This window comes from Canis lupus, chromosome 25 (genome assembly GCF_011100685.1).
Source record: "Canis lupus familiaris isolate Mischka breed German Shepherd chromosome 25, alternate assembly UU_Cfam_GSD_1.0, whole genome shotgun sequence".
NCBI classification, from domain to species: domain Eukaryota; kingdom Metazoa; phylum Chordata; class Mammalia; order Carnivora; family Canidae; genus Canis; species Canis lupus.
In genome coordinates, this window is record NC_049246.1 from 28,884,899 (window position 1) to 28,903,692 (window position 18,794).

The window sequence follows — 18,794 nt, forward strand, 5'->3', positions numbered from 1 at the left end:
GAGAAGTGACTAATCCATTTATAAACAGTGAATCTGGAATGTGGACTTGACTGAAATTCAGGTATTTTTATTTGCAGTGAATTCAGGCTGATAGGCAGCTGAGTGTTCTTGTCAGAGCACCTGACTCCTTGAGTCTGTTTTCTCATCCACAATATGATGATCCCATTCAGCTCTCCCCTCAGGCTTCTTGTCAAGCACAAGCAAGGTGAAGTCATGGGCAGTCACTGGAAAACTATAAAATGTTCTAGTGTCTCATCTTTCTTCTTTCCCTTTATTATTCTGCATAGGAGTCTTTCATCTTCCCAGTTTAGAGCTAAACTATTTGGCTTTTTAATGTTCTGTTGCCACATAATTCTTAAGCTTGTTACAACATGGTTATTTTTCATCTTTTCTATTAGTATTTTGGGTGGACATTGCTGCCAGTAATTTGAAACTGTTTTTAACTTTATGGAGACGATACAGTTACCATGAAATCACTGAGGACTATAATCTACTTAGGATAATTTAATCTTTTGTTTTGCAGTCCCAGGCTGTCTAATCTTCCTGGCTGGTCCCTAAAGGATGGAAATGCTTTTTTGGACAAGGTAATGATAACCGAGGCATATCTACACCCAGTGGAAAGCCATCTTGTGATACCAGAGCCACCCCTATTGTAATGTGACTGGTGGGCTCATTTTTTTCCCTCTGTGTATTCTCTGAAAAATCCCGAGATCCATGTGTAGGGTCTTCTATTTCTTTAGAAATAATCTAAACTTGGCGATTATTGTTTTTTAAGAGCCTTTTAGGGAATCTCAGTGTTCAGATTCAGGTCCAATTTGCTTGTGTGTAAAAATCTAGGAACTTCTGCTGCAAATACATTTTATCACCACAGAAAGAAAACTATTATTTTTAGAAATGCAATGAGAGTTTCAAAGGTAATGCCTATAGAGAGTTCCATCCGGTTCGTTCTATTTTCAGGCTGTACTAACTCCATGACTGGAAGGAGTAGAATTTTTTTTTTTAAACTTTAAAATCCTCAAGTATGTGAGTTTTAAACTGCTTCTGTCGGCAGTTAGGTAAGGTAGGGCTTTGAACAAAGTTTGCTTCTTACTCTTTGGGTGAGGAGAGGCCATGGAAGGTTTTAAGAAGGCAGTATCATTGTCTGATCAGATCACTCTGGCTGCCATGTAAAGAACAGACTACGAAGCCAGTGTTTTAACTTCCCAGGCAGTGTGTTCTTTTGGTTGGGGGAGGGGTATGTTCTTGGGTAAATTGTAAAAAAGGGTCTTCTCAACTATGAACTATGATCTTATTCCAGCCTTTCCTGGTAACCTAGAATGGGCAGCCTTATGTAGGTCATAAAAAAATGGTACAGTTCTAGGAATTTAGGGTTTGGGGTTCTGTTATGACTTTAATCACTGACTACACCTACAGTAAATGACAAATAACTTTTTTCTTTGAGGCTATTAAGTTTTTGACATTAGATTATCTTCATCATAATAATTCCTTCCTCAGATCAGTTTTTAGGCAGTCAATTTATAAATGAGAGCCAAAGATACAAAAAATGTTAAAACTGTAATCTAGTCATATTTTCTACTAAAAAGATCCAAAGTAAAGGATGGTTAAAAACTATAAAGCTCATCCATGCCACTCTTCGTCCTCTAAATCATTCTTCCTCTCTCAAATTTCACAATTTTTTTTAAATTTTATTTATTTATTCATCAGAGAGAGAGAAAGGCAGAGACACAGGCAGAGGGAGCAGCAGGCTCCATGCAGGGAGCCTGACATGGGACTCGATCCTGGGTCTTCCTGGGTCTCCAGGATCACACCCTGGGCTGAAGGCAGCGCTAAACCACTGAGCCACCTGGGCTGCCCACAAATTTCACAACTGAAAGACTGAATAAATTTGATTCTTAAAAAGAATAATCTGTGTAAGGCATTTTCTTCTTGTAGTAGGTATTGTTAAAGAAAGGGGTGGTATTTTTATAGAATTAATTTCTATAACTGCACCCCAACCTCCAGTGCAGGCCAAATGCGTATTTTGAAACCAGATTTCCCTCATAGTTAACTGTAAAATTATGTGACATTCAGGGACCTGTGCACCTGATTTCAGCCTGACTCTCCTGCTGGCTATAAATCATTGTTCCCTGAGAAAGGCTTGGAAGCATCCCATTACCAGTACATTGTGAGCGAAAATGACTTGCATGTGTATGTGGGAGCATTTCATTACAAGGGAGTGGTGAATAAAATACAGGGACACTGTGAGCGCACGGAATGGCAAATACGCTTTTCCAGGCCACGAAAGAGGAGAGCCTCTGAGGAGGCTTTGTCATGTGAGGTGGACATGCTCCAATGTGTAACATTATGGGGAAGAAGATTACATAGCCAATTTAAGACCAGGCAGGACTTTGAAATTTCCCATGATTTGTCTTTAATCATATTTAGCCTCATCCTAAGGGAGTTGGAAGTCTTCTCTCATTAAACATAATTGCTCATTTGTTTTTAGCTAACAGGTACACTATAATTAAGAACTGTTTCAGTCCGTTTTTGGCTCCGTCTTTCACTGTTTAAACAGTAATTCTATAGAGAGGAGCCAGTTTACAGTGGAAGGCAAGGGGAGGAAATCTTCTGTCAAGGTTCTGATATGAGACTTGTAAAATTCAAAAGGAAAATAACACATAGTTAATACCCTAATTTTAGATAAAGATTAAGAGTAAAACCATTCAGACTCTAATGTATAAAGACACGCATATATGACTATATAGAAAGGCATGTTCAGTGATGAATGAAAACATGATGGAACAAAATTCCAACAGTATTTCTCTTTTTCTGGAAAGAGCAAACTATCAGCCAAATACTGATTTTCACTCATTTCCTTATAAAATCATAAAAAATGTTAACCTTGATGAACCAAAAAAATCCTCCACTGATTTCAGTTTAAAGTAGGAGTGAGGGAAGACAGCAACTCTAGCTGCATGTGTATCAGCTGACAGCTGATCTCTAGTGGCCTCTGGAGGCATTGTAGCAGACCCTGTTGGTGGCCCACTCATGCCTCTTCCCTGTGCTATTCTCTCATAATTTCAGCTGCCAGTATGTCTACCAATCTGCCAGAGAGCTTTTTCCGTGAAGCTACACAAAATGCAGAAGTTTCCATGTAAATATCCCAGATCCTTTGCCTTTGGGGAGTGTGACTCCAAGGTGTATCTTCTACACCATTTCTTAGAGTTCCTGTGGGAGTAAGTTCCAGCTGCCCACAGTGGTATGTAGTTCAGTAACATATCCATTTTCTGCTCCTGTCCTTTCCCTTAATCACTCACCTATCCTGCTCTTTTCTCAGCGCTTCCAGATAAGCTTGCACTCACCCTTTTCTTGACATCTGTTTTTGAGGAAATCCAAACTAAGGCATATTAAATATGGTAGGTCATGAGCAGAGTGGGGAGTTGTAGTTTATTTTTTTTTTCTACGTAAGTATACTTTTTTCTTTTGAATGAAGACCTTTGGTTTATAGCCCTGAATAAATTGTATGCTCCGCAAAGACAAAGATTATGTTCATGGAGGTGATGGTGGTGGTGATGGTTTAATCCCTACCCTCTACTCTTCTTCTCTGTCCTTGCTTACCCCTTACCCCTCAACCCTTGGTAGGAGGAGAAAGAGGCTGTAAGTCATTTGTCTAGGACCAGAACTCCTAAGCTGATTGCATAATAAAATCACTAGATTTGCTTATTATAAATATAGGTTGCATGCCTCATCCCCAGACTTCTGATCCCTTGGGTCTTAGATGGGACTCAGGTATCTTTACTTCCATGAGTATTACCAGATCATTCTGATTTTGCTGTACAGGCTATATGACTATTACTTGGAAAGCACTGCATCATGAGTTAGAAAGTAGCATATGTCCACACCTGCCTTGAAGAGACATCAAGAAATGTACAAATTCTAAGTTAGCCACCAAACAGCATTTTTTATCCTGAATAAGACACTTAGCCTCCCTGGGCCTAAATAGGAAAAACAGTTGGCCTGAATAACCTTCCAGCTGCCCTCTAACTCTTTGGCAATCTATGATTCTTCATGGAAAGCTTGGTTTGGGGATGAAGTTTCTTTGGTGCTGTATCTGTTGGATATCTCTTCTAGAATTTTTTTCCTTTTTGTTACTTTTAGGAGCTAAAAGAGTGCTCAGGTCATGTATTTGTGGATTCTGTGCCTGAATTCTGCCTACCAGAGGTAAGATGAAAGTGATTCTTACTAGAAACAAAGCATATCTCTCAAAATGAAGTCAAGAAATAATTTTAAGGGGCTTAGCTTTGTTTTCAATTTGAAATGAATCTATTATTCTAGGCACATTATTATGCAGCTAAAATATAATCATTTAGGAGCTTTTTATTTTTTTATTTTTTTAGGAGATTTTTATATTATCTGTAAGAAATTTAACTCTGCTTTTTTGTATTCCTTGTTCTTTCTGTAATCCCCACCGATACTTTGTACCAGGGCATACAAAGGTTTAGAAATAGCTCAAGCCTCTCAGTTTTGTAATTACATGCCTGTGTCTTAGATTAGCCATACCTTTTGTAGTCCTGCTTACAGTGGGTATTTGGGAATTGCTGTTAATTCAGCCAATATAGTAAAATGTAAAAATTCTTGCTGACTTGAAATATCATATCAAATATTGCTTAAAATTCACAGATTCTGAATTGAGCCACAGGTACCTATTGCTTACATATTATTATCACAGTGAGATTGTTACGAGTTTGGGGCCAGTTTTATCATTTTAAAGGAAGTGAAGATCAATTTCCATTCATTTTAAAGACAGCTAATCCCTCAACAATGCTGGTCTCTAGAGTGGTGTAGATGGCATTCTCAACAGACAGTATAGGAAGACCAGTAGTTAGCAAGTCCCAGGTTCCTGAAGAAATCAACGAGAGGCTACCATTCTATTTTTTCCATGCACCTAGTGGATTATAGTGCCTATAGGAGATACTTTCACAGTTCAGTGCCAAAAGAAAATTTGGAGTACTGTTTCCCTTATTTTTGTACTCTCTTCCTGCCTCTCTTTCCATTTCAACACTTTCTTTGATACTCTGTAGATAAACTTTTCTGCTTTGAAGTATGTGTATGTGCCCTTTTGGGATAGTGGAGTGAAAGAGAAGAAGAAAGACAAAGCAAGGTATGGTAATTGAAGATGGCAGATAAGGGAAAAAGTTTGAGATAAAGTAATGAGAATAAGGGTGAAGCTAAAGAGTTACCAAGAATCCTGGTCTCTTCCTAACTGCTATTCAAATCTTTTGTCACCTTTATCTGTCATTTAGGAATTGGTGGGACAGGTCCCCATCTGTTCAAAGATTCCTAATCTCAAGTGCTACATTTATTTTCGGTACAGTACTGACTGCTGCAACCTTCAGTTCGTGGACAACAATGTAGAATTTATGAATTGATGTTCTGATGACTTTCTGACCTGCTCCATAAAGTACTAAACTATTAGAAATTGGAATTAAACAATTATCATTTCACAGTTCATCTTTTGCTGGGCTAAAGGATTATTGATCTATTGAGGCTTCTAGAGCTATATATATAAGGGTTTTCAACTCGTATTGCCTTGTAGTTTGTATCAAGTTAGTAATAGTCACTATTTTAAGGTAGAGGTAGGGCATTGTATGCTTGGGAGAAAATAAGAGAGTCACAGAATCAGGAGAGAGGTACTTACTCCAATTCAGTCTTCACAGACTTGAAGGTGAGCCAGGCAGACCTACTCCCAGTCTTCATGGAATTTATAATCTAGTACAACTACCTTAAACATTTTTGTATGCCTCAAAGTCCACACTGTAGACTGAGTAAGGTCTAGGGCAGTATAGTAAGCAGCTAGTAAATTATGAGTGTTTGACCCAGTTTATGATCTATAGAACCCAAGTGTCTATATACAAGTTGAAAATTAAAATAATCCTCATTGGATTTCATCAAGTGAAAGAATGTAAGCAAATATATAAATGTGAGTATATAAACATGGTTTGGATGTTAAATTTATTTCTCAGAAGAAAAATGTTTATGTAGGCACTCTTGATATATATACAGAGTGTATATATATATTTTTTTTCTTCCAGCTGTCCTCACCAGATTTTTCATCATTCTAGACTCTGTGGGCTGATTCTTATATATTAAAGAGAAATTTCAAACTCACCCAGTTTCTAAATGCAAGAGGGAGAGTGGAGATGCTTTTGAGCTTTCTTGTTGCTTCAACTGTTATTCCCTTGTTATCTTCCAGATCTGTCACTCTGTAATTATATCTTAATTTTCTTATTTATTTAGAAATGGTTCTAGAGAGAGAGTAGGGAACAGAACTAGTGAAATGTTACATGACCCCTCATTATGAGGGTATTGTCTTGGAAGTGTACGGCATACAACATAGAGTTAAGGGTGGTATAAATTAACTATAGCTATCATTAGGCATTTTATTCACACAGATTGCCATTGCCCTAGCAATGGGTAGCTTCTGACCTCTAATCTACATGCTGTCTTCAGGAGCTGATTATGTCTTGGTGGCTTTTTTAAATTAACTTATTTTGCATGTAAAATCATTCAACTAGAAAATACCGACAGCCAAAATGGCGCATCATCTCTATTATTTGCAAAGATGTCATGAACATCTTTGTTACTTTTTCTCTGTGGGAGACATATTAGTTCAATAACCCATTCTCCTAACTAAAACACTTCCTTGACTTACCCCATATTGCCCTTAGTGCTTCATATAGTTTCTAGAGGGAACTTTAGTGACTAAGATGATGTCTCTGAACCATAGCAACTCACTTTTTCCTATGGAAGGTGCTAGTCATAATGTTGCATTCCTCCAAAGACAGTGCACCAAGGCTTGCTTTGCACTGGCTACCACCACTGGGAGGGGACAGAGATGAGTCACACAAGATTCTTAACCTCAGAGACATTTAATACTGTCCAAGTGGTACTTTGAGGAGCTGTTGGGCAGAATGCTAACTGTCATAAGAGGGACATCCATAAAGTGTCTTGGCAGTTCTGAGGAAGAAATGTTTGTTTTATCTGGGCAAATCAGGAAGGCTTAATGGAAGAAGAGAATTGAGCCTTAAAAGACAGGTAGGACTTAAATATATGGGAAAAACAGTTCCTTCTACTAAAAAGGTTTTCATAAAATTTACTAAACAGTGGCATTTTCCTCTTTCACGTGACCCTAACAATGGAGTAAAAGGTAGATTTGAGTTTAAGCCTAGGGCAGAATATGAGAGTATAATTTCCTTTTGTGATTCTGCCACTAAATTTTTTTTGTTGTTCTACATCCAGCACTGTTCAAAAGTTACCTTAAAAAAAAAAAAAAAATGTTTACTCCTGCATTTGACTTGCATGCATTTCCTCTGCATGCTGCTCTCTCTGTTGCCAATAAACCAGTAGCCGTGGTGCATTATATTCTGGTTCCCCTCACAGCTTCTGTTGTGCTCTCTCTGCTTCATGGTAACTGGTTGCATTTGCCAGGCAGCAGCTGCTGAAGTGTTCTGTTGTCATTTACCCTCATATGTCAAACTCAGAACTCTATTTTAGTAAAATCAGAGTGCTGCTGGTGCACTGGCTGCATTCTCGTTCTTAGCCATCCTGTCATGCTACTTAATGTCAGTATTAGGAAATATCCTAAAATGAGAGAATAGAAGTGTTGCAGGAAAGGCATCATTATTCTGTAGTACAAAAACGACTTCTCTGCATTCTGACAGCATCATTTTTCAGTCACATCACGTTGATCTATGTGCCCTGAACAGATATGTATCATTCCCTCCCCTTTCTTTTCAGACCGAGCTAATAGATCTGTCTACAGTAGATGTGATCCTCATCTCTAACTACCACTGCATGATGGCACTGCCCTACATCACTGAGCACACCGGTTTCACAGGCACAGTGTATGCCACAGAACCCACCGTTCAGATTGGCAGGTGAGAGTGTATATCCGTATCCTAAGAGAAAGTACTCCTTTCTGTGGTGACTGTGTAATGGAGTGTTGTGCCAGGAGGGATTGGTGTCTCCTTCTGAGCAGCTAACCCAAAGAATTGGCATGAATAGACAACTCTCTAAATAAAACAAGTATTCGTTGAAATTGCCTGGAGATTAATGCAGTGAGTTGTCTTAGTCTTTTTTTTTTTTTTTTTTTTTTTCTGTTTTTGAAACAAAGACTAGAGGAAGGTGTTCACCAAGACAGATCCTCTGTGCAGATGATACTAATTAGGGGAGGTAACGTTTGAGTTAAGACACCACAGAGTTGCGATGCAAAGAGCTTCAGGAGAAAGGAGCGTAGCACATTTAAGAAAAGAAGAAATTTTATTACTTTGTTTTCAGAATTTTCCCCCTTTATGATTTAATGCAGACTATAAATGGAGACAGCTTGTAGAAAATAGGATAAGTAATTAGACAGTTAAGTTTTTTTTTTTTTTTTTTTTAGACAGTTAAGTTGACTGTACTTTTGACAGAGTGCAACTCAGAACTCTAAGGAGTAAAACTTCCTTTGACTCTGAGAATGCTCTGCCATTTCTCTCTCTGCATTCCCCCAAGCTTTCATGACACAGGTATTTGCTTCAAGTACCCATAACATCATTCAGTGAGATAAGTTATGTGAAGAAAATCACCTACCCCAGAAAAAAAGAGTTGAAGCAAACTAACAAGAATGGTGTCAGGTGAAGCTATCAAGACTCAAAATATGAGATCAAGATGTTGATATGGACTCTTAGCTTTGGGTTCTCATGTCTTGCAGAAGTATAACAAGATGGAATTACCGTAGGTGAAACAAAATATGTCCTCATTTTTGTGTCAGCTCACATTAAAGAACATGTAATGTGTACAGAGAAACATAGGGATCTGAGGAAGAGACATTATAGGGAAGTAAAACACAAGAGATGGATCAGTTGCAATGAGGATAAGCTGAAAACATTAGACTCTAGTCTGAAAAAGTTAAAGCATGAGGAAGGACACACCAGACTGTTCTTCATAGAGCTACAGTCAGAACGATAAGGCGCCTAGGTCCCAGATCTTTGAGTGCTGGAACTAATGCTGCTCTCTCAAGATGAAAGGAGGAGATGGGATTAGGAATAAATAAATCAGTGGAAATGAAATGAAGTTATTCAACATTCAAATGCTCGTAAATTGATGGCTTGCTATAGCTATATGTTGATTGGGAGAAGATTTAAGTTAATATGGATCATCTATACTGGATTCTGAAAGGGGATTCAAGATGTTGAAAATCTGTTTCTTGGTTTTTGGTCATCTTCTGGCCATCCAGGATTCTAACAGTTCTCTGTGCCATGTATTCCTCAGAGCACATGCATCATTGATCCTCTCAAGTGAAGCATTTCTTAGGTTGCCTCAGTTGTGATTCCATTAGAGTCCATCTTGTGATCTGCACAAAGAGCTGGTCCTTTGGCAGGTCTTTGAGTTAGGCTTTTAGTATGAATCCTTAGAGTATTCTTCCACCTGGAATTTTGTAAATTCCTAAAATGCATTTTCCAGTTTAAAATGTCCATGTAACATTGCCATAAAAAAACAGCCCTACCTACCCATGCTGCCACAAAAATCAGGTACTTCACCGTCACATGACTTTTTCTCCCTTAGTATTTTTATTTCTCTAATGGCACAGGTCTTAAGAGTAGGATTTCAATCACAGGCTTGTATATTTCAGTGTTCAAAGATAAGATACATGCCAGGCTTGTTTTAAAGTTGAATTAACTCATTTATGTTCTAAATGTTTAACGTGGAAGTTTAATGAGATGGTTGGGGTTTTGTTCAGTTTTATGTATAACAGTATCCAAGTTTATATGCAACAGAGAGAAAGATGATTGAGGCAGCGGGGAAAGGCAGACAAGCCCATTTGTCTTGGCTACAATGTAGAGTGTATGTTTTTCTCATTCTTTTATGACTGTTCACCACTTTTTTCTTTAAACTCAGGCTTCTCATGGAAGAGCTGGTGAATTTCATCGAAAGAGTGCCCAAGGCTCAGTCTGCCTCCTTGTGGAAGAACAAGGATATTCAGCGGTGAGCAGTAGGCCTATTTCCCTTGACAGTCAACCCTTAGGCTTTGCAAAACGGTCTCATTTGTTCTCTCATGTTATGCTTTCACATTGATACTATTAGCACCAGAGGTTCACTTTTCCCTATTTTAGGGGAGAGCTATGTTTGATTCAACCAGCATATTATGAGAGGCAACTGTGCCATGTTTGAGGTATTGTGCTGGGTCTGAGAATTTTTAAAAACTAGTGAAACAATTGGCACTGTCTTTGAGGTACTCAGGGGTTGATGGGAAATCAGACCATTAATGGGTAAATTATAGTCTTAGATGGCATGTATTGTAAGAGGTGCCTGTTACAGTATTATATGCGCTCAGAAAATGAAGAATTTCTGAGTAGGGAAGCTGAGGAGGACATTCCTTAGGAAAAGACAATGAAGGTGGATCTTGGAGGACGAAAAGGACTCTTCCTGATAGAAAAGATCAGGAAGTGCATCCAGATACAGCATGATGAGATATAGTATATTTGGGAACTAGTGAGAAGTTTAGGATGAATTAGATTAGGAAAGCAGAGAGGAGAGGTGAGAGTTGAAACTAGAGAGGTACGTTGGAACAAGATAATGACGAATCTGATGTGTAGAGTTGTATATTACAGAGAGTAGGAAGTCCCTTGGTAGAGGTTTATAAGGAGGAGAATGATGTGATCACATATTTGTTTACGGGGAAAGTAACTCTGCAAGCAGCGTGGAGGATGAATGGGGGCGCAGAGACAAGAGCAGAAGACCATGGCTAGGACTGTCAGACAAAAATGTGTCGTTAGCTTTCTAGGTAATGAGTGTTCCATTAATGCCTATCCAAGTCCACGCTCTTCCAGCCACCATGCTACTGAGTTCTTTTTCCTTCTAGGTCAGTGATTTGTTAGCTCTCTAATTATCAAAACTTGGAATGTCTTGGTTTTTGTGAATATTCCTTCTATAAGAACATGTATATGCAGGAGCACCTGAATGGCTCAGTTGGTTAAGCCTCCTACTCTTGATTTCAGCTTAGATCATGATCTCAGCATGCCCCAGTCAGGCTCCATGCTCAGCAGGGAGTTGCTTAAGATTCTCTCCTGTGCTCCTCCCTCTTGCGCATGTGCACATGTGCATTCTCTCTCTCTCTCTCTCTCTCTCTCTCTCTCTCTCTCTCTCTCTCGCTATCTCTCAAATAATAAATAAATCCTTTTTTAAAAAGATTTTGTGTATGTAGCTGAGAGAATATGCTTTGTTTTTATACTATAACTCTTTCAGAGTTTGAGCATAAGTGTCCTCTGTGCATTCCTTTGTGTATGTGCTGTTTTATTTAACTTACATAGCACTTGGTGTGTGCCAGACACTATTCTCAATGTTTTACTTAATTCATTTAATTCTTTAACATCATTTTACAGAAGAGAAAACCACCACAGACAGGTTAAGCAACTTGCTCAAGGTCAGCCAACTAGGCTGTAGGATTTGAACTCAAATGCAGAGTGTGTGCTTTTAACCATTGTGCTGGGCTCCCTCTTGGGTATACATGTCTCTTCTGGAGTGCATGTGAGCCCCCTCATGAGAGGGAAGGGAGAGGTATGTGTAACTGCACATTTTCTCTTCTGTTTTATGGATCTTCTTTGTGTCTCTCTCTCCTTGATCAGGGATATGGTGTCCGTATGTCTTCATGGAAGGAAATGTTTTCTGGACACACACACACACACACACACACACACACACACACACACGTCTGAGTCTTGTGTTTGTATGTAAATGACTTCCTTGATCTGGCTGTGTACCTGCTTATAACAAGGTCCCTTCCCCTTCTCATTTTGCATTCTTATTTTCAGCTGCTTTTCCTCCTGCCCATTGCTATCCCTCCTAACCCTTTTCTTTTTAATTTTTTTTGGAATATTTTATTTATTACAGAGAGAGAAAGCAGGAAATGGAGGGTGAGGGACAGAGGGAGAAGCAGACTCCCCACTGAGCAGGGAGCCAGATGTGGGGCTTGATCCTGGGACTCCAGGATCATGACCTGAGCCAAAAGCAGATGCTTAATTGACTGAGCCACCTGGGTGCCCCCCTCGTTCCCTTTTTCTTTCTCTCTCCCAGAGCCCACTGGACCACATCAGACATAGTTGTCTACCTTTCCCTCCTTAGAAATTTTAGGACTTTGTTTTCTATGTGGAACACGTACACCTTGGCTTCCCTTACTTCCTCCTTTTAAATTTATACCCTTTATGATATTTTGCCACAAATAATTTTGGCACACTAGAGGTGATGTTCAAAGGTCACTGTTTCCTGGCTTCCAAACTCTGGGCCAAGTCTTAGGAAGTCCAACATCCTTATTTTGCCTTTTCTTCTATGACCTTGGGCAGAGTCCTTGGCAGTTTTCCTTTGCCTCCCATTCTTTGTAAAATACAACAAGATAACTGGCTTACAAAAGAAGTGCCACCGTTTATTAGGGAGAATTGAATTGAACTTGAAGGAGTAGGGCACCTGTGTGGCTCAGTGGTTGAGTGTCTGCCTTTGGTTCAGGGCGTGATCCTGGGGTCCTGGGACCTGGAACCTGCTTCTCCCTCTGCCTGTGCCTTTGCCTCTTTCTTTCTGTGTCTCATGATAAAAAATAAAATCTTAAAAAAAAAAAAAAAAAAAAAAAAAAAAGAACTTGGAGGAGCAGAGGGCTAGGAGGATGGGGTGGCAGGGGGGAGCCTGAAACTTATTTCCTAAGATGCTGAGGAAATCTCCCTTTTAAAAAAGGGTGCTTTAAAAAAGGGGGGGGTGCTTTTTGAAAGATAAAACCTTGAACTTGCTATCTCGCCACCTGGTGGGCAAAAATCTGAAACTGTTAAAAGCCAACTTGGTAGAGAAGCAAGGAGAATAACTTGCACTATTGGAGAAGACCTTCTTTGCTTATTTGATGTATCATAACCATATTTCTGGTTCTGGTCAGGTATTTTGTTTTGGCTCTTGAAGCACAAGATGAGCCACCGTTACTGATAGAGAAAGAGAGGAGTCTAATTATTGGAAAGGGTATGCTGTGGTGGTAGAGAAACAAACCAAGCAAGCTATGTCCTCTTTTTCTCCTGGATAAACTCAGCATGAATATTACAAGTGGTAGAGGAAGTTGAAGAGCTGTTTTGCAATTGACATCAGACAAAAAGAGTTCTTTTGAAATATTCACCTAGAATTTAACCTTGGGCCAGAATACTAAAAGTGCTTCATTTGAATAACATTTATGCCAAAGGATTTACATCATTTTAAAATTTCTCTCTGTCTCAAGCCAGTTTCTATCTAGTGTCCCAAAGTACTGTGGCAAAACTAAATTGAGAAACACTGTTTTTTGCTATTACATTGACATTTTTCCCAAGTGATATGAGCTGTGTCTTATTTTTTCATCCCCCCCCCCCTTTTTTTTCCCTCTTTAATGCCTGTACTTAGTTTATCCAAGAGGGGTTCTCAGGTAGGAAGCACAAACTCCGGTGTCTCCTGGGGATGGGGAAGGTAAATACAGGAGTGAGGTGGACTTTGGGTAACTGTGGACCAGCGACCACACCCATCTAAAGGGGCAGCTGACACACAGCTTCAGCAGATCGTGGCCATATGGAAACGTGAGCCCATTGCTGCCAAATCTTCCTTTTCTCTTCTTTTTTTAAGAGAAACTCAAAATCTGGATGTTTTTAATGTGATTTTTTTTCATCTTTTTAAAATGTTGGCTCACACATTAAAATAAAATCCTGTATGATCCAAGCAAAACACCTCTGAATTGGATTTGAGACTCAAGCCCCCAGTTTTTGACTTAAACTTTACACAGGCTGTCTCTTGGTTAAGTGCCTAGAATTGATGCATTTTAGTAGATTGTTATTTAATAAGACCATGAACTAAAGAAAATAATAAATTAAAATCTTTCAGACTCATTGGTCAGAGGGATCTGACAAATTCTCTTAAATCATTTGAAGTTAGTTTGAGTTAGCATTTGATTTAGTATTAGTATGTAAACCCAAAGAAGCTATTACTCTTGCTTTTGGCAGCTGTCTGATTCTCTGCCTCAGTCAACACTGCTCCTTGAGATTTATTTAGAAGTTAGTCATCTTTCTTCTTCATTTTGATGCTGCAGTTTACGCTTCTTGAAAAAGAGATTTTGATGGGTAGGAAAGGGAAGCTCCCTTTGCAATGTAATTTTTGAGTTTCTGACTTTCTCATACCCACTTTAAAGTTTAGGGTTTATAATAGGTCAGTTTAAAGCGGAATGTTCCACTTAAGAAACTAAAACAGCAAGTAGGATTTTTCTGTATAAGATTAGAAATCTACAGTTACAATTAAGGATAAAAACAGGATATTGTCGTAACCCTTTTGCCAGCATTAAGGAAATATGCACTGATACATTCTTGGCTGAAATGTTGCGGCAGTTTCCAGTAGTCAGAGCCTAAAACGTGGGTTCATACCTTATAGAAGACATAAAAAAAGACATAGTTGAAGTCCCTCTGCTCTGATGCTCCGTGGGCATTTATAGAGGAATTTATCAGGTCTAACTATATGGTAGGGAAAAAATTAAAGCTATGGGCTTGGAGATCAAACAGACCAGTGTTTAAATTTCATATCTGCTTCTTAGTAGCTGTAGCGCTGTAACAATCTGTTTCTTCTAGGCTCTCTTTCCTCATTTATAAAATAAGAATATCAGCAACTCTGCAGAATTGCTGTGAGGACTAAATTAGCATGAGACTCCTTAAAACAGCACCAGACACATAGTAGGTGCTCCATAAACACCAGCATCCGTTTCTCCTTTAATGATACACTTGACTCACATAACCCCTTTTCAGTAATCAGCACACATCTGCCTTCCACAGCCTAATTTATCTTTAGATGCCACCTTTCTGATGAAAGCAAGGTAGTATAAGAGAAGGAAAACCATTTTTTCTAATCTCACTCTCGCCTGCTGTTAGCATTGTCATCCAGATACTGGAACTCAATCTCCTTTTTTGTAAAACAGGGGAATTGAATTAAAATATCTCTGAGTTCACTTAGGTTACAATTTTTAAAAATGTGGAAGGGAGAGGCTCCTTCAGCCAGCATTCATAGAATGGCAGTACTTTGATGAAGTCATCACCGCTTGTCCTTGAGCTTTGCAGTTCTGAAAGGACTGATTAGCCTCTGAAGGACTCTGAAGGACTGATTAGCCTTTGAATTAGCCTCTGAAGGACTGATTCAGGCTAACTAAACTCGCAGGATATTGACTGACAAACAAAAATCCCATTTAATTACTTTATACTGAGACATCTGCCTGGATCCAGAACTAAAAAGGTTCATCTCTATAGGACACTGGTCTGGTCAGCAAGTCCACTTAAGAGATTAAGTTATAGATAAGAGTTTTCTTGATAAGAATGGAATCAAAGCAGAAGCAGTTTAGGTACTCTGGAGAATTGTTTCTATTGTGCTTTGGTAGCCTAAGCAATTGCTTTTGTCCTTTTTAGAGATAAATTGACCTAAAACAAAAATCAGGTTTTTAGCCTGATTAGCCTCTGAAGGACTAGCCTCTGAAGGACTGATTCAGGCTAACTAAACTCGCAGGATATTGACTGACAAACAAAAATCCCATTTAATTACTTTATACTGAGACATCTGCCTGGATCCAGAACTAAAAAGGTTCATCTCTATAGGACACTGGTCTGGTCAGCAAGTCCACTTAAGAGATTAAGTTATAGATAAGAGTTTTCTTGATAAGAATGGAATCAAAGCAGAAGCAGTTTAGGTACTCTGGAGAATTGTTTCTATTGTGCTTTGGTAGCCTAAGCAATTGCTTTTGTCCTTTTTAGAGATAAATTGACCTAAAACAAAAATCAGGGATTGTGTATTTTCAGGTTAGTATTGAGAAATGCTTGATTATCAGGCTCCACTTTGGTAAACTCCATAAAGGTCATCACTCTGCTAACACATTTCCAGTCCACCCCACCCCCATGTATATTAATAAAGCACACTTTGCTATAATGAAAGGAAAAAGATTTATCTGCTTCTTACATTCTTTGTATTCTGCTCTTATATTCATTTTGCAGATTCCTTCATTCATCACACACTTAGAAAAACCCAACCAGTGTTTTATCTATAAATTTTTAAGTGGTCCCTGTGGACTTAAGGTCTTACTCTTTAACACAAACACATGGTCTTTTCTGCTTGTTGGTTGCTGGTAGGATGGAAGAAGAGACAGCAGAGCTCTGGCATGATGTCAGAGCACTGGGGGGGAAGTTTATTAAGCACTCTAGTCTGATAAGAAAAAACAAAACAATGAAATCTTTTAGAAAGTACTTATTAAACATTTAGACTCTGAGAATTTGACTTTGATAAATTAGAAAGCCAGAAAAAAAATAGAACTAGTTCCCACTGGGTTTCCTTATCCAACTTATCCTGAATCAGCCAATAATCTTAATGGCTTCAAATGGCTCTATAAATGCCTCTCTATAATTATGGCCTCAAGTAAGCAGAAGCAGAACTTTAGGGAGAGCTAGGTTAGGCAGAATGATAGGAGATGAAAGTAGTGACAAAGTGACTAAATATCTCAAAGGAATAAGAAAAGAGTGTTAGCAAAAGGAATTTTGGGGTATAAATATGGAATTCAGATGACTTATTTGTTGATTAACTGCCAAATGCCTGACATTATGATAAGTTTGCAGGAAAATGCCCAAGAAAGTTTAAGACATAGTCCTTGTACCCAAGGAGCTTATCAAGCAAAGATTATGTACTAAGTGGCAAGACTTAGCTTGGGCTTGCAGATTAAGTAGGGTATCCAAGAGGGAAGAGAGGATCCTAAGATAGGGAAGGGTACGGGCAAAAACATGGCAACACGGCACAACTGAAAGGTGACTGGATTGGTTAAAATCAGCCAGTGCATGCCAGGAAAGAGAAAAAAGAATTGGAACTTAACATTATACAAAAGAATATGGAAACTTTGGTCTTTTGAAAAAGCTAACAGTATATTTGACTAATTCCTAGTTTAAATCTTTTCTGTAGCTGATAGAAAATTCACCAAAATTGTGAAAATTTTGTCTACCAAGCCTATATGAAAAAGGAAACCTGGATATTTCCAACTAGAGAAATGACAAAATAATTAGTTTTAAATCTGAAAGTAGTATGGTCAGTATAAGTTGCTAGAGTAAGATACCCAAAGAATTTAAGCATAAGGGTGAGGGAGGATATTAAAGTCCCTGAATTTCATAAAAAAGCTAAATTTCAGTGGCACCTGGGTAGGTCAGTTGAATAAGTGGCGATTCTTGATTTCAGGTCAGGTCATGATCTCAGGGTCCTGGGCTCAAGCCCCATGTTGGGTTCTGCAGTCAGCACAGAGTCTGCTTCTCTTCCCGTCCTGCCCTTCCCCCTGCTCACGTTCTCTCTCTCTCTCTCTCTCTCTCTCTCTGTGTCTCTTTCTTTCTCCCTTTCCTTCTTTCTCTCTAAAATAAATAAAACTTTTCAGAAAAGTCAAATTTCATAAAGCATAAAGCAAATTTCATATTTATCCTATATGTAATAATTACACACATGCACACACACATATAACCACTTATTTACTGTAGTCCTCACAATGATCTTTGAAGGAAGTATTTTACCCTCAGTTTAGAAATATGATGAGAAGAAAAGGTTAAGTAAATTGCTCAATATTGCAACAAAAATAGGCAAAAATCCCAGTTAAATTGGATATGAAGAACACCATTCTACAGAAGTTCTACAATTAGAGTTTATAGAAATGTCATCGAGGAGACCTCAGGAAAGCCCAGACTTAGTTAAGGTATTTAAACACGGCTTCTGTACTAGAACTCGGGCCAGAAAAGTCTTAAGTTATTAAAAACACTGGGTTTTCTGTTCTGAGTCTCCTGTAAGGGCTGCAGCTATCTCTAGCTCCTCTTGGAAAGGATTCACTCACAGGGGTAATGGTAGGGTTCAATTCCTCAGGGGTGATGGACTGAGGGCTCTCTTAGGCCCTTATGTGTGTACCTCTCCATAGAGCATCTCAAAGCAGTTTTGTCAGAATAAGCAAGATGGAAGTCACAGTCTTTAGTGAACTAATCTTGGAAGTGACATCCTTTCACTTTTGTCATATGCTCTTCACTAGAAGCAAATCCTATGTCCACCCACCCTCAAGGGATTGGACTACACAAAGGGGTGAATATGGAAGTGAGGGATCCTTAGGGACCATGCTAGCTACAAAACCCTAAACCTAATTGGTCATATTTTAGACCAGAGTCATTGGGACCTGCATAGCTCTCCTCCTCTGGCTCACCTCTAAGCCAAACTAACGTTGCACTTCAGATAGAACTTGTTAATTGACTCAATGGTTCCTACCTTTCCTGGGGCAACAAATGAACAGATGTTTTGTCTTTGGAGTGTTTGTGTTGGGCATTGCTCAGTGCTGAGGATATGAAAATGTGAAAACATACTACTGTGTGAGTAGTATGATATATTGGAATAAAAACATACTGTTTTTGTTGTTTTATTTAACAACACTGTTCTCTCCAACAGTGCTATACTAAACTGGTTATTAAAAATTATCTAAAAAAAATTATCATGAATGTTTCTCTATAAACAGATGCTTTCTTTAGTTTCTCCAGAACCTAAATTTATTGTTTCTGGGCTATTTACCCTGAAGGGAAAATGAGAAAAGATCCAAGTTGAAATATACCTGAATTATTCACAAGTCTTTTATTTTGCTTAAGGAAATTGTTTTCCTACCTGAAACACACCAGTAATTTCTCTTCAAGTAGGTTCTGGACTGTTGAAGACAGAAGTAGTTAATATTTCCCATCTTCCATTTTTCCCTTACCAAGGACTCA

General features: G+C 38.6%; 1 protein-coding gene across 3 annotated transcripts in view; it reads left to right on the top strand.

Annotated features, from left to right (window-relative positions):
• Positions 1-18,794, top strand: part of INTS9 (integrator complex subunit 9) — a 101,534-nt gene that overhangs the window by 42,083 nt on the left and 40,657 nt on the right. For 2 of the 3 annotated variants that reach the window (XM_038573685.1, XM_038573687.1), the window contains exons 3-6: positions 524-584; positions 4,138-4,200; positions 7,777-7,916; positions 9,916-10,002. In XM_038573685.1, coding sequence (XP_038429613.1) covers positions 524-584; positions 4,138-4,200; positions 7,777-7,916; positions 9,916-10,002 — 351 coding nt within the window. The remainder of the gene's footprint in view (positions 1-523; positions 585-4,137; positions 4,201-7,776; positions 7,917-9,915; positions 10,003-18,794) is intronic. The other variant, XM_038573686.1, reaches the window with a different exon arrangement.